The sequence below is a fragment of the Lycorma delicatula genome, chromosome 1, assembly GCF_047948215.1.
Source record: "Lycorma delicatula isolate Av1 chromosome 1, ASM4794821v1, whole genome shotgun sequence".
NCBI lineage: Eukaryota > Metazoa > Arthropoda > Insecta > Hemiptera > Fulgoridae > Lycorma > Lycorma delicatula.
Genome location: NC_134455.1, coordinates 123,799,916 through 123,813,613, shown reverse-complemented (window position 1 = coordinate 123,813,613; position 13,698 = coordinate 123,799,916). Strand labels below are relative to the sequence as shown.

The 13,698-nt window shown below is 34.5% G+C and overlaps 1 protein-coding gene across 1 annotated transcript in view; it reads right to left on the bottom strand.

Moving 5' to 3' along the window:
• Positions 1-12,230, bottom strand: part of LOC142317622 (cytochrome P450 4C1-like) — a 31,332-nt gene extending 19,102 nt beyond the window's left edge. Inside the window, exons 1-4 of the mRNA XM_075354180.1 lie at positions 11,658-12,230; positions 5,272-5,461; positions 4,203-4,272; positions 2,716-2,842 (exon numbers count right to left, since the gene is read on the bottom strand). Coding sequence (XP_075210295.1) covers positions 2,716-2,842; positions 4,203-4,272; positions 5,272-5,461; positions 11,658-12,230 — 960 coding nt within the window. The remainder of the gene's footprint in view (positions 1-2,715; positions 2,843-4,202; positions 4,273-5,271; positions 5,462-11,657) is intronic.
• Positions 12,231-13,698: the final 1,468 nt, after the last annotated feature.

The following is a 13,698-nucleotide window of genomic DNA, read 5'->3' as shown; positions in this document are numbered from 1 at the left end:
AAAGTGGATAGGGTTTCCTGTAATTTGTTATATGAGCGTTACAAGTTAGACTTTATACTTTTATATTTGGAGAAATTTCAATGTTAATTTTTCTGATTTTTTACAAACCAGGATTAAGATTAGTAATAAAAAATGTATTATTTTAACATTTTTCTTTAAAAAAAATTATATAATGCTTTAAATGGAATTAATCAATTGCTCTTTTACAATTTATATTTATCAGAAACGAAAATTAGAGATCTAATGTATTTCTAGATATGTTTAATATTTCACTATGTTTCATTGAAATAGTACAAATTTAATTTTGCTTAAAATATTATGAAGTTTAACTAAAAATATTAAACATTATCACTTAGTTATTAAATAAAATAAGTGTATAATAAAACAACAATAATAGTAATTTTAATTTATGAAATATCACTCTTGAGATAAAATTCCTCTTTACTGACTTCACTTTTTATCATGTGAAAAATTCTTGTTCTTAGTGAAAATAATGTTTTTTTGCAAACCAAATACACATTCTGTGTCTCAATGACTATTGTTTTTCTTTTCTGTATATGTAGTAATAGCCCATAAAAACATCTCAAGTATACTCAGAAAAGTTAGAAAAAATTTGTTTTAAATACATGCTGTATAGAAACAAATAGTTACCAAATTAAAAATGATGTCAAAAGTTTCAGACTGGTACTTCAATGCTTTCAAAAATATGGAAAAATAAAGAAGCTTAAATGATCTACATGTCATCGCGTGTAGTAGAATGTTAAAGGAACAGACTACACTTAATCAGTGACGGTTAATTTAATACTAAAATAATAATATTGCAAGATATAAAGTTTTAGGAACTGTTAGTGATAAACTGTAACGATAAGTATGTTGAGCTTGACAAATACTTTTATCAAAAATATCTAGGCACAACAAAAACACATCTATAATGAACAGGATTTAAGTAATCTTCTCAGCAAGGGTCAATGTTAAAAGGTAGGGAGGAAATGTACATGGCAGTTAAGAGGAAGCTAACTGTGGTTGACAACAAAAAGGAATGGAGAAATACATGAGAACAGTGAAATACTAATAACCAAAAGATGTCAATTGTAGTTATGTATGAGGACGATTCAGAAAGTTCTCAGCCTGAAAAGAGAACCTAAGATTCAGAAATTTTTATTTTATATTTCAACATACTCACCTTGCAATTCAATACATTTGATCAACTTTCCAACTTTTTTTTACCCTCAGTGTAATGAAATTCATCCAGTTTTGCAAATGAAGAGGTTGTCTCAGCTTTTCCTCTGCATTTGAATTGAATCTACATCTAACAAGCTAATTTTTCAGGTTTGGGAAGAGGAAATAATTCCTGAGACTTAAATCCAGTCCGTCTGGAAACACTTCAAAGCCTAGGTCACGGTTTCGTAGCAACAACCTGAGACATGTGTAGCACATGACCTAAAGAACACTTTTTTTGTTGAGAGACTCAAAAAATATGCAGACTTTAAGTCTGAATATCACTGTTCAATAGGTCCAGTAGTGAAACATAATACTCCCCCATCATTACCATCTCCCCTTTTTCCAGGTAGACTATTAGCATAACACTATGATAATCCCAAAACACTATAGGCGACTTTTTCTGCAGATGGAATCTTTTTCACTTTCTTTGGCTATGTTCATCTCCTTCCATCTACTGTTTGGTCTCTAGCATATAATAGCAAGTCCATGTTTCTTCTACTGCTATAAAAAGGGGAAGAAACTCAACTGAATCGGCATTTATAGAAATCTAAACCTCTTGAAAAGTGTTCAGTCAAATGCGTTTTTGGTTGACTATTTAAAACATGGAACCTATCATCAAAGGGAAAGCTTTTTCATATCCAAAACCTTGTGTAAAATGCATTGGAGATGGTCTAAAGAGATGTTTGCAATGTTAGCATGCTTGTATACCTTAAGTCAATGATCATTTCATACACTGTTGTGGATTTCTGTGACAATTTCATCAGTCATAGCAGTTTTTGGGTATCCCAAGCTTCAAAATCATGAATGAATATACGACCAGTTAATATTCAGAAGCCCATTTTTTTTACAGTTGAAAACATAGAAGAAGAATCCTTTAAAGTTGAACCTAACTTTTTTTGTTTTTCCATTTCTAATGAATGTACAGAATGCCATAAAACCTTGGGAAATGAAATTGGGACACTAGTCAAAATATTCGATTTTTGAATTTGTAGTGCTCTTGAATTTGTTGGAGCTCAAGTAAAATCAGAAAAATTATCCAATTAAATAAGAATGTATGTGTAAGCTGCAATATACTTTTATTTAATTTATAACAATACTGGAAATAAAATAACAAAATATTGTGATTACATTAATGGGCTCATATGTCATACCATTCATATATTTCAGAGATTTTTACAGCCTTCAAGAGGGATTGATAGTTTTGGACATACATATAAATTCAGAACATGTCATGCTGAAATTGTAGTGATTGTGCAGTATGCTCTCTATTGTTCTTATACTTAACAAATTTCTTTGTTAAGTACAAAAATTTACTATTTTGGTACTCTACATATACTCATACAATAAAAGCAATACTGCAATCCTTCTTTTTCTTTTGACTTATGATAATATAAGAAAAGAAAGAACAAAAACATTTCTTATCATAGAGTGCGACAGTTTATAACAGTTTATAAAATTTGATTTTTTTGAGAGTATTAAACAAAACCAATATACCAAATCTGTGAATGAATGAAGAATTTTTAGTGTTCTTGCTTGTTCTCTTCCAGTAGGTGATAACCTAAAAAACCATTCTCTTGAAAGCCATGGTGATAATATTCTACGTATCACTAAGTTATTCATTCTGAAACAATTTGAATTATTATTAATTTATACAAACATTTAATAAATCTGTTATGATAATAAATAATTAATAATAGATAGTTGTTTAAAAAAATAATCAAGATATAGAAATACTGGTACTACTTTAGTAAATTTTTGATTCCATTGAATATTTGATTTTTTATTCCCAGAGTAAAAGATTATTTGTAAAAGATTTCTTGTTGTCTCCTTCACAACCCAAAAATACTGTAACAAAAATACATCAGTAAACTAAGACAATGGATATAATAACAGAATATAATTGATTAATAATACCTCTTTCTTTCTCTTTTTTCTGTTTAACCTCCAGAACTACTGTAAGGTATTACTTCAGAAGACGAATGAGGATGATATGTATGAATGTATATGAAGTGTAGTCTTGTACGGTCTCAGGTTAACAATTTCTGAGATTTATCGGGAATATATTCCTGAGTTAAATTGAAACCCAACCACCAAAAAAAAAAAAAAACAGTATCCATATTCTAATATTCAAATCCGTGTTAAGGTAACTGCCTTTACTAGGATTTGAACCTTAGAACTCTCAACTTTGAAATCAGTTGATTTGCAATGATGAGTTAACCACTAGACCAACCTTGTGGGCTAGATTAATAACACCTGTTTTAATTAATAATATACCTGTTATTAGATTTAATAAAAAATACTATCCATCTGTATCCCATTCCACCACATTTATTTGGCATCAGAAATTATATACATACATTATCTATTCATTTAATTTTTTAATTAAACTTTAGAACCCTAACTCTTTTGTAGTTTTGGTCTAATTTTTTTTGTATTTTAAGTTGATAAAGTGATAGGAATACACAAAGTAAAATAAATTTATTTTATAAAATTTTAAACTTAGAAAATTTAGATTTCTCATATTTAATCATCAGTAAATTAAACACTATATATAGATTTCAGACCCATTAGTTAGAAATATGTGTGTTTGTGTACAAATATAAGTTGTAGTCATAATAACACAAATAACTCGCCAATCCCTGATCAAAGAAATATAAGTGGCATTACCTATTTTCTTAAAAAACTGATGATACTGTAAGTAAAGTTTTCATTGATTCATCAAGACTACATCTTATTGTAAAGAATGGAGTTATACTGCACATTATTATCCTATGTAAGAATGCAAATTTCTTTAAATAATATTACTAAACACTGATGAACAGAGTAATTTTGTTTTATAAAAGAAAAACTAATTTAATTTTAAATTAACTGATGGGTACAACTTTTAAATGGGTTGGTACAGTGCTGTGTAACATTAAAATGAGTGCTATTTATTTACTTTTGCTAATACTTAGTAAAACTTACTTACTTGGTCAACTTACTTTTTTGTAGCTTTAGTATATTTTTCTCCTCTATCAGGAAGATTTGAAAGGGAAAATCCCATAGCAGCTTCTAAAAAATAAAAAACTAATTAAATAAATAAATATGAATATAAGACTCTTTCTGTAGTTTAATACCATTATACATTTTAAATAAGTTTAATTTTTTATTCTGATTCCTTTTCATGTGATAAGATTTTAATAAAAGCTTTAACAACAGAATTTTATTTGACACCAATGTATTCCACCAGGTAAAGGCAATTTTATTTAAAAAGGTTTTTTTTTACATTAACTAGTTTTCTTTATATTTCACAAATACATGATTTTTATAAGGTTTTAGGTTCAATATGAGTGTGCTAAAAAATATTCCACTATATTCACTCATTTATATTAATGCTTGTAATACGTGTAAATATTTTCAATCTATTATGTGACACTGAGGTAGTTATGTATCATACCATAAAATGGTATCACACAAAATGTCTCCACTAATTTCAGCCTATTCATTCCAAAAGGATTATTGATCATTCTCCAAGAGTTATAAGCATACTGTATCAAGCTTTCTAGGAAAGTGAGGTTCCCATTGTCTTTTTACCAAGTGAAATAAAAACAGATGCATATCAGCATACCAAGTCTACTAAAATACATGTTACAATCAGTTCCACAAATAAAATCACTGTTAATGACAGGGCTTGACTGTATAATGAACATCATTCTATACACATGCCCCGTATCATACCAGAAAAGGCATAGGAATTTTCAAGAATTATAAGCTTACTATCCCAGGCTCACTCGGGAATGTGAGGGATGGGGTGATTTCTGGTTCCTTCTTTTGCTGATACTCAGTAGCATATCAGCACGCCAAGCCCAACAAAATGGAAGTAGCACACGGCTCCAAAAATAATGTCCTTTCATCACAGGAACTGTATAACAACGTGTTCACTATTACAGAAAATTACTCTGGTTGTATCTCAGATACTTTGCATGAATCACAGTGATAAGGGTTAAGTAATATTTTTTACTTATCTAAGAACTTAAAGTATTGAATTCGAATTGAAAAAAAATAGTTTACCACAAATTATGTCCAGTGTACACTTTGAAACAAAAGGTTCAACTTCAATAACTTTTCCCTCATGTTTCAATAACTCAATTGACAACAGTGACCCACTACGATTAAAAACAGGTACACAGTGTTCCAGTATTCGAAAATGAAATGCTGGTGTTAGAAGTTTACGACGATATTGCCATTTAGCACCTGTAATTTACATTTCACTGAGTTAACATAATAAAAACACAAAAATGAACTAATTAAATATACTATTAATTAACTAAAAGTGATTCATAAGGATAAGTATAATTTCTTCTACCTTGAGTTCAGTAGAAAATATATGTTTATATGCAATCTAATTGATAGTTTTCTTTCATATGTTGTTTGTCACCAGTTAAAATAATACATAAATTACTAATTTTAATAACAAACAGAGCCATTTATTGGCACTGAAATCACTACAAGGGAGACTGAAATACTACATTAAGTTAAAAGTAAATTTGAATTTTTTTTTTGCTTGAAATTTTGATGAAATCACCATATAAGTTTGAAGCTTGTGCTTAGGATATGGAAATGTAGTGTATGAAAAATGCCATGCCTAACTGGGATTTGAACCCAGGACCTGGATGAAAGGCCGAGACGCTACCACTTGTGCCACAGAGGCCGGCACAAGTGGCAATTAATTTGTCATTAAAAATAAATAAACATAGGAAAAATTCCTTAAAAAAGGCCCAAAAAAGTAAAAATAAAATTGTTCACTTTATATTTACTTTTCTAAGTCTGAAGAAGTAATAAATAAAAACAACTGTCAACAACATGAAAACCCTTTTATGCTGGTCAGCATAAAAATGAGTGAAGTATATTATCTTTTCTCTAACAGATTTTCTAATTTTCTTTAATTTTTAGACAAAATTTTTTGAATATCAGTATGAGATATAAACTGATGCCATTATGCTATTAATAATATAATATATATAATATAATCAAACTTTCATCAATAAACAATACTGGTAAAAAAAAAAAAAATTCTTCAAATTATTTGAAGAAAATATATAAAATATTGAACGGTTTTTCTTTTATCATAATATAATCTTACATTGTAATACCTTTCAGTAAAAAAGTCAAAAATCTAGATTGGTTACTTAAGAGGAGGTCAGAGAAAATACAACTGATGTGAAAATTTTTAACCTGCATCACAGAATAGTAGATTGTATTAAATTAAATCGAAACCTTATTTACCTCTATATAATTTAAATCAAGAAGTAGGCAGGATAAAGCCGAATGTTGAATGAGGTAAATTGAAATATGAAAAAGGTAAAAATGCAAGCATAGGAGTGAAATTAATCAAAATATAAGGTAAAGAACATGTTATAAAAACTGATGCAGCCAAAATATTTTAATCAGACTAGAATGAAACGTTCATTTTCTTTTCATATAAAATGAAAAGAAATATCAAGAAATAAATGTTTAATCAAATGTGTAAAAGGAGATGAAAATTTAATAATATTAGAATATTAGAATGCAATAATAATGGAAGGACGAGAAGAAAAAGTAGTTGAAGTTTACGAAATAAAAGATATACTAAGTTTTTAGATTGTTACATTCAGTGTAACTACTGATTGCAAACATTCCGTTTAGAAGTCATTAAAGAAGATACACATGAGTCAGATCAATAGACACAGACGATATCAGATGGTTAAATAAAAGTTTTGGAAATAAATTATGGACAGCAAAACATATCCTAAATTAAAAATTGATTCTGAAAGTTTTTATTCGTTATTATATTGATAATAATGAAGCATGGGTTAGAGTTAAAAAAAAAGAAAGAATTGAAAAAAAATAGTGATCAATCTCTTTGTTTTCTTATATAAAAAAGACGGAATGAAAATTATGTTAAGTTATAAATCTGAACAAATCATAGGTTCAGGCTTAGAAGTTACTACGACAGGTAGAAAAGTAATAGTACGAAGAAAACCAGATAACAAGAAATATCGAGAAAAACAGGAAGTGTAGAAATGCTAAAGATGAAGAGGACAGAAAATTTAATCAACGTATAAGAAATTACATTAACAAGAACTGAAAAGTAACAAAGAAAAACTTTATTACAGAGAGAAGAAAAAGCAAACAAGCGACAGAAATACAAAAGAGAAAATTATTCGACAAAATACTAGGAGAGTAGATAAAAATTGATGATTTTGGAAGAGACCCTACACTAGGATTTAAATTTGATAGGCCTTTAAAATGTTTAACAAAGAATAAAACAGTTTTAATTAACCATATACCATAGGAATTATTGTGGTGTTAGCAAGACAAAAGACCAAGTGCGTTTTACCCATTACTCTCAGATTTTAAATACATTAATTGTTATCATATTAATAAAGACAAATTTGAGAACTGTCACATAAGTTAAAAGTCACACTCATCGAAGATAATAAATATAATGCATTCCAGGCGAATATAGTGTATCATAGAACGTGTGTTAAGATGAAAATCAGTTCGGTTTCAGAAAGAGTATGGGAATAGAAACCTTTAGATTAATTTTAGAAGGCTTGCTTCTTTTTTTTTTCCCCTACTCTCCCCGACCGGATATCCATTTAAGTATACTCAGTCGGGGAGAGTGTCCTTTTACTCTAAGGGAGTGTCCCCCGCCCACCGGTTGTACACCCGGCATGGCAGGTTAGCTCCCCCGGTCTCGGATCTTTAATTTTATTTTATTCGCCTGCCTCTAATCCCCCGCCTCGGAGACGGGGTATGGCTACGCTACCTCCCATCCCCTCAGCAGGGAACCGGGTCTCGGTCATTATGCCTTTGCCTCTAATCAGCGGTACCGCCCCCACTAAGCGCCGAGGCACCCGCAGGAGCGGCACCGCCAACCGGGACTCGGTCTTTTATTTGTCCCACACTCCCCAGGAGTTCCCCCCCTTCTCAGGAACCCGCACACCACGGCGTACGGGCCCTCCACGGAGGGACTGTCCTCCCTATTCTAATTTCACAAACCCCTTCTTCTGTCCTCTTCTTCCTTGGTGCGTAAGATTTCCACAGCAAACCTACGAAACCAATCCCAGTTATCGTCACTATAGACCATCCAATTTAAGAGGTTTTCAGGTGTAACTCCGTTGTCCGAAATTTCTCTTCTATTTCGAGCCCATCTTGGGCATACAAACACAGTGTGTTCCGCATCATTAGTCTCTGGGCAGTACACACATTGTGGGGTAGGTCTTTTTCCAATTCTAAACAGATAATGGCCGAACGAGCCATGCCCCGTCAGCAGTTGTGTCGTATAAAAATCTACATTACCTATTCTATTACTAGTCCACATATTTATGTTGGGGATTAGTCGCCTGGTCCAATCCCCAACTCTAGAGTGTGTCCATGTATCCTGCCACTCTTGATCAATTAGCCGTTCAACCTCATCTTTGGACATACCCCTATATCTAAATGTTCTTCCTTTAATTTGTAAATCAATGGGTAGAACCTTCGTTAATATACACAACGCGTCGTATGACACTGTTCTGTATCCCGCGGCTACACGCAGTAAAGCAAGCCTGTGTACTCTTTTTAATTTTGTTTTGTTTCTCTGAATATTCATTGTATCTCCCCATATCGGGGCCGCATATAAAATTGCTGACGTGGTAGCCGCAGTTATCAGTCTCCTTATTACCATTTTCGGTGTACCATGGTTCTGGAAAAGAGTCCTCAATGCCTTAATCAAAGGAGTGACCTTCTTACAAATCATCTCTACGTGTTTGCTAAATCTTAGGCTTTTATCAAAAAGAAACCCTAAATACTTTGCTTCTTTGACCTCCTTAATTCTCTCTCCTCTAATGTTTATATTGAGGTTTCTAATAGGTCTTCTACCTGAAAACACCAAACAACAGGATTTGTTAGGGGATATCTGTAGCATGCTTCCTACCAGTCACTCATCAATTATTCGTAACGCCTGATTTGCTTTGTCCTCTAGGTTATTAACTTCTCTGTCTTCTACTAGGATAGCAATGTCATCAGCATATCCAACAACAAAAACCCCCTCGGGATAATCCAATCTAAAAATTTTGTCATAAAAAATATTCCACAGTATAGGCCCAAGGACTGATCCTTGTGGAACTCCTCCAAATATCTCTAATGTGGATTTTCCTTCTAACGTTTTAACCTCAATGAATCTATGGTAAAGGTATTGATTAATCTGGTTGACTAGATAATCACTTATATTCATGGCTTGTAATGCTGCGATAATGGCTTTCCAAGGAACAGATCCAAAAGCATTTTTTATATCCAACATTATAATAAGTGGGATTTTCCTAGTTCTCCACGTGCCGTTTCTACTATTTAATTCCCAGGTCTTAACTTTGTCGATCGCGTTTATCGTAGACCGGCCTTTTCTAAAACCATATTGCTCCTTATGAAAACAACCTTTTTCCTCGATTTCTTCTCTGAGTCGGGTTTCTAGTAATCTTTCGACTACCTTACCCATGTTATTTATTAGTGTGATTGGTCTGTATCCTACTTGTTCTTGATTTGGTCCTATTTTAGGAATGAAAACAGTTCTGGCTTCTTTCCAACTATTGGGGATGTTACGGTTTTGTAAGCCATAACTTGCAACATCCACTAATTCCCAGGGTATGATCCTGGCAAGGTCTTTAATGATGGCGGCAGGTATGCCATCCGGTCCTGGACTTTTTTTATTTTTTAATTTCATGATGGCTTCCAAAACCTCCTTTTGAGTGAACCTGCCAGCCTGACACTCAATTACCTCTCTATTGAGATCTTCTATTCTGGGAAATAGCAATTTAACCTGTCGTGCCGACATTTCAGCACTCAATGTCGGCACGTATCTTCCCAGGCGTTTGGTCACTATCCTAAATGCCTTTCCCCAGGGATCTACGTTAAGCTCTTCACACAACTCCAGCCATTTCTTTTTTTTATCTTGTTTGATAAGGAAGTTGAGTATTTTCCTAGCTTGTCTGTATTGCTCTATCGCAAGACGACCTTCTTCTTCCGTTCTATTTCTAGCGCGTAATCTCTGAGCTGCTCTTTTGTATCGTTGCATGATTCTTCTCTGCTCTTCTATCTCTGCAGACCACCAATAAACCGGGTGATATTTATTGTTACTCGGCGGTATTTTAGTTATCTCCTCTTTAATTATATCCTGGAACGCCTCAGGAGTTATTTGTGGACAATTTTTGATTCTGTTTGCTGCGTTGTTGGTAACGCGGTGAATCTGCTGTTCTGTCATTCTACTGAAGATGTTTAACTGTCTTCTTCATGGTGGGTACTCTCTAAGGCTGACTAAAATGGCCCTATGGTCACTAGCAGTTTCTTCGTTAAGGACCTCAAAGTCGATTGAGTCAGTACGGATCCTACTGTCGATTATAACCAAATCAATTATCGAATTATGTCCTCTTGCACTATAAATGGCGGTCCCGTCGTTAACACATTTCGCGCCATTAGCCTCAAGCAGTTCCTCTAGTATTCTTCCTCTAATATTCGTGTAGGCCGCACCAGCTAGCGCTGTCTTACAATTGAAATCGCCTAGGACAAGCGTTCTCTTACAGGAGCGCGTCATGACTTGCTGTAAGTCAAAAATTATATTTTTAAAGGCTTCCGTAGTACAATTAGGACTAATGTAAATTCCTATTATTATTATATTGCTTAACTCTACGGCTACCATACCATCACCCCTATGATACAGGTTGTAGTCCACATTGCCAGCAATTCTCCTGATGGCCACATCCCCATTCCTGTCAGTCACCCAATGTCCCCTGGCCGCCAAGTACACATTTGGTTCCGTGGCCACCAAGAAGTCGGCATCGTACCTTGTTGCAATCTCCTCAGACAGATCACAAGACAAGCGACTTCTATTATTATTAATTAGGATCACTCTATTCATGACTTTTATCACAACTCGTACTGCCAGTCCTGTGCAACGTACTATTACATTCCAGGCATCGTGTTGCCTCCTTACAGTCTCTGATTTCATGGCCAGGTTTCCCACAGTTAAAGCATAGGTCCGAGCGGTCTGGACCTCGACATTCTCTTCTACTATGCCCGGTACCCCAGCAGCGGTAACACCTCTCGATTTCTGTCCGGATGTATGTCCGGCAACACACCCATCCTACTCTTAGCATTGATGCAATAAGTTTTACTGCATTCTTTTGTGTGGTAACCACCGTGGCGTTCATTGTGTTTCCATACGCTTCCCTGAGGGATGTAATCTGAAAACTTTCCCCCGTACCCAATACTTTTTCTACTGCCTCCTTGATCTCACATTCCTTGGTGTCGCACAGCAAATACTTTACATGAACCACCGTTCTGCGGTCCCCCTTTGTTCTAATATTAACTTGTAGGTCCTCTGCTCTATTTTTTAGTAGGGAGGAAAATTCCCCCGCTTTCTGCGATCCATTTATTCTGACTTCAAGCTGCTGATCTCTACCCTTCTTGATAGACAATATTTCACCAGTTTCCTCCGCCTTGACCTTCTCTTTCATTATCTTCAGGAGGTCAGCATAAGATTTTCCCGGAGGCTTAACTATCACGGTTTTACTTTCTATAACCGGTGGGGTTCCCCTTCTCGCTGAAGCAGACCTGGACCTTGCTCTTCCGTGATCTCCCAGATTAGGGAGTATCATTCTAGGTAGTGTCTTACTTTTCCTCATAAGGTATACAACAATTTTTCTAACCATAATATCCGACGGGCCAGTGGGCACGACGAAAACCGCTGACTCAGGCCTTCCCACCACTCTTCGAAGAGCTTTTATGATGTGAGAGGCCATAGCCTTCTCACCCTCGCTGGAGTTGTAAATCACCACATATTTTGTAGCATTAGTAGTAATTTTCTGTTCCTCAAGGATCGTAGATTCTTGTAACACCATTGCTCCCGGTGTAGTCCCAGCATACTGGCTGTTCGGCCTCAGTCCATTCAAGTCTACGAAGATGCAGTTATCATCTCCCAGTTTCAAAGTATTTTCTTGGGTGAGTCGATTCATCACCCAAGTTGACCATCGAGTGGGCAGTCTTTCATTAACTGTTCGTCTGATAAATCAACGTCCAATATATCCGACATCTCATTCCTATGATAGCCCTCAGTTTGTGTACCCTGGGAATTCGTGTCAGGTGCTTCCTCACTTATCCTTTGTAGTTCCTTGTAAATCTCTGTAAGTTCTCTCTCATGGGCCTTTATCGCTGTGGCACTTGCCTTGCCGGTCAAATGTCTTAGTTGCAACAGTGCATTTCCCAATCTATAGGTGACGTCTTTTAGATTAGGAGGGGCCTCCTCTTCTTCGGACGATCCCGCTCTTGCTCTCTTGGCACCTCTACCCTCTATTGTCTTCCATTTGGCCTTGTCTTGGCTGAGTGTTGTGGTCTCCATGTCTTCTGTACCCTCAGTAATGCTTTCCCTCCTTCCAGAACTTCCCCGCGAGTGCCCAGCCACTTGAAAGGCTGTATCTTCCACGGAAAGTGAGCTACGTCTCCTCATTGTATGGATTCAGAATCAGGGGACGATTCCGAATCCAACGACACCCCACACGGACAGGTGCCCCCCAAAATAATTTTTTTTGGTGGGTGGGGGGTCGGGGGGAAGTAAAATGTATCTGTCGAAATCTGAGGTCCAAAAATTTGGGGGGGGTCAATTTTGGGGGGTTGGGTCAAAGGGTAGGAAATCTTTGGGTTCGGAAAGAAGTTATTTTTCTTCTATTGTATAAACTGTAGGAGATATAGAGGAAAAGGAATTGCCCGTATAAAGTGCTTCCAAACACTTAGAAAAATTCTGACAGTATACTATAAAGTTTGTGAAAATTCTCCAAGTCCTTGTTTACTAGCTTGCCAATGACGTAACGAGCAAGACAAAGCTTGTCGTTCGACTTGTCACTCTAATTTTCACTCTATATAAGCTAATATATGTAGACTTAAAACACTAAAAAAACTTATTTAGAATGTTTTTTAACTCACTCTACAAGTATGAATTGACTTGTTATTACTCTTACCAGCAATTCCACTACACTACGGTCCTTAGCTGTTATCCAAAAATTCTACAGCACTGTAAAATCACTTAACTATTCTCAAAATTTTGTTTTTTAAGAAAAAAGTCTAATAACTTAATTAATCCGTGACCAAAACTCAAAATATTTCACACATATGTCCGTTAACCATACCACTAAAGATTCCAATGTCCAAATCCAATAAAATATCCAAAAATACGAGTCAAAAATCATAAAAACGCAGAGCTAAGAACACACGTCTGTACTCAGTGCCATCCAGAACTCGACTAGAAGGCTTGCTTAAAGAAAATTTTAAAACACGGCATTTGTAGATCTAGAGAAAAAATTTGATTATATAGAATAGAATAAGATGTTTAAAATTTGAAGAAAATTGGTACTTAAAAAGAAGTAAAAAAGATTTGTTTAATCTATCCAAAGATATCAGGTAGGAATAATAAAGTAGAAGTTAAAGAAA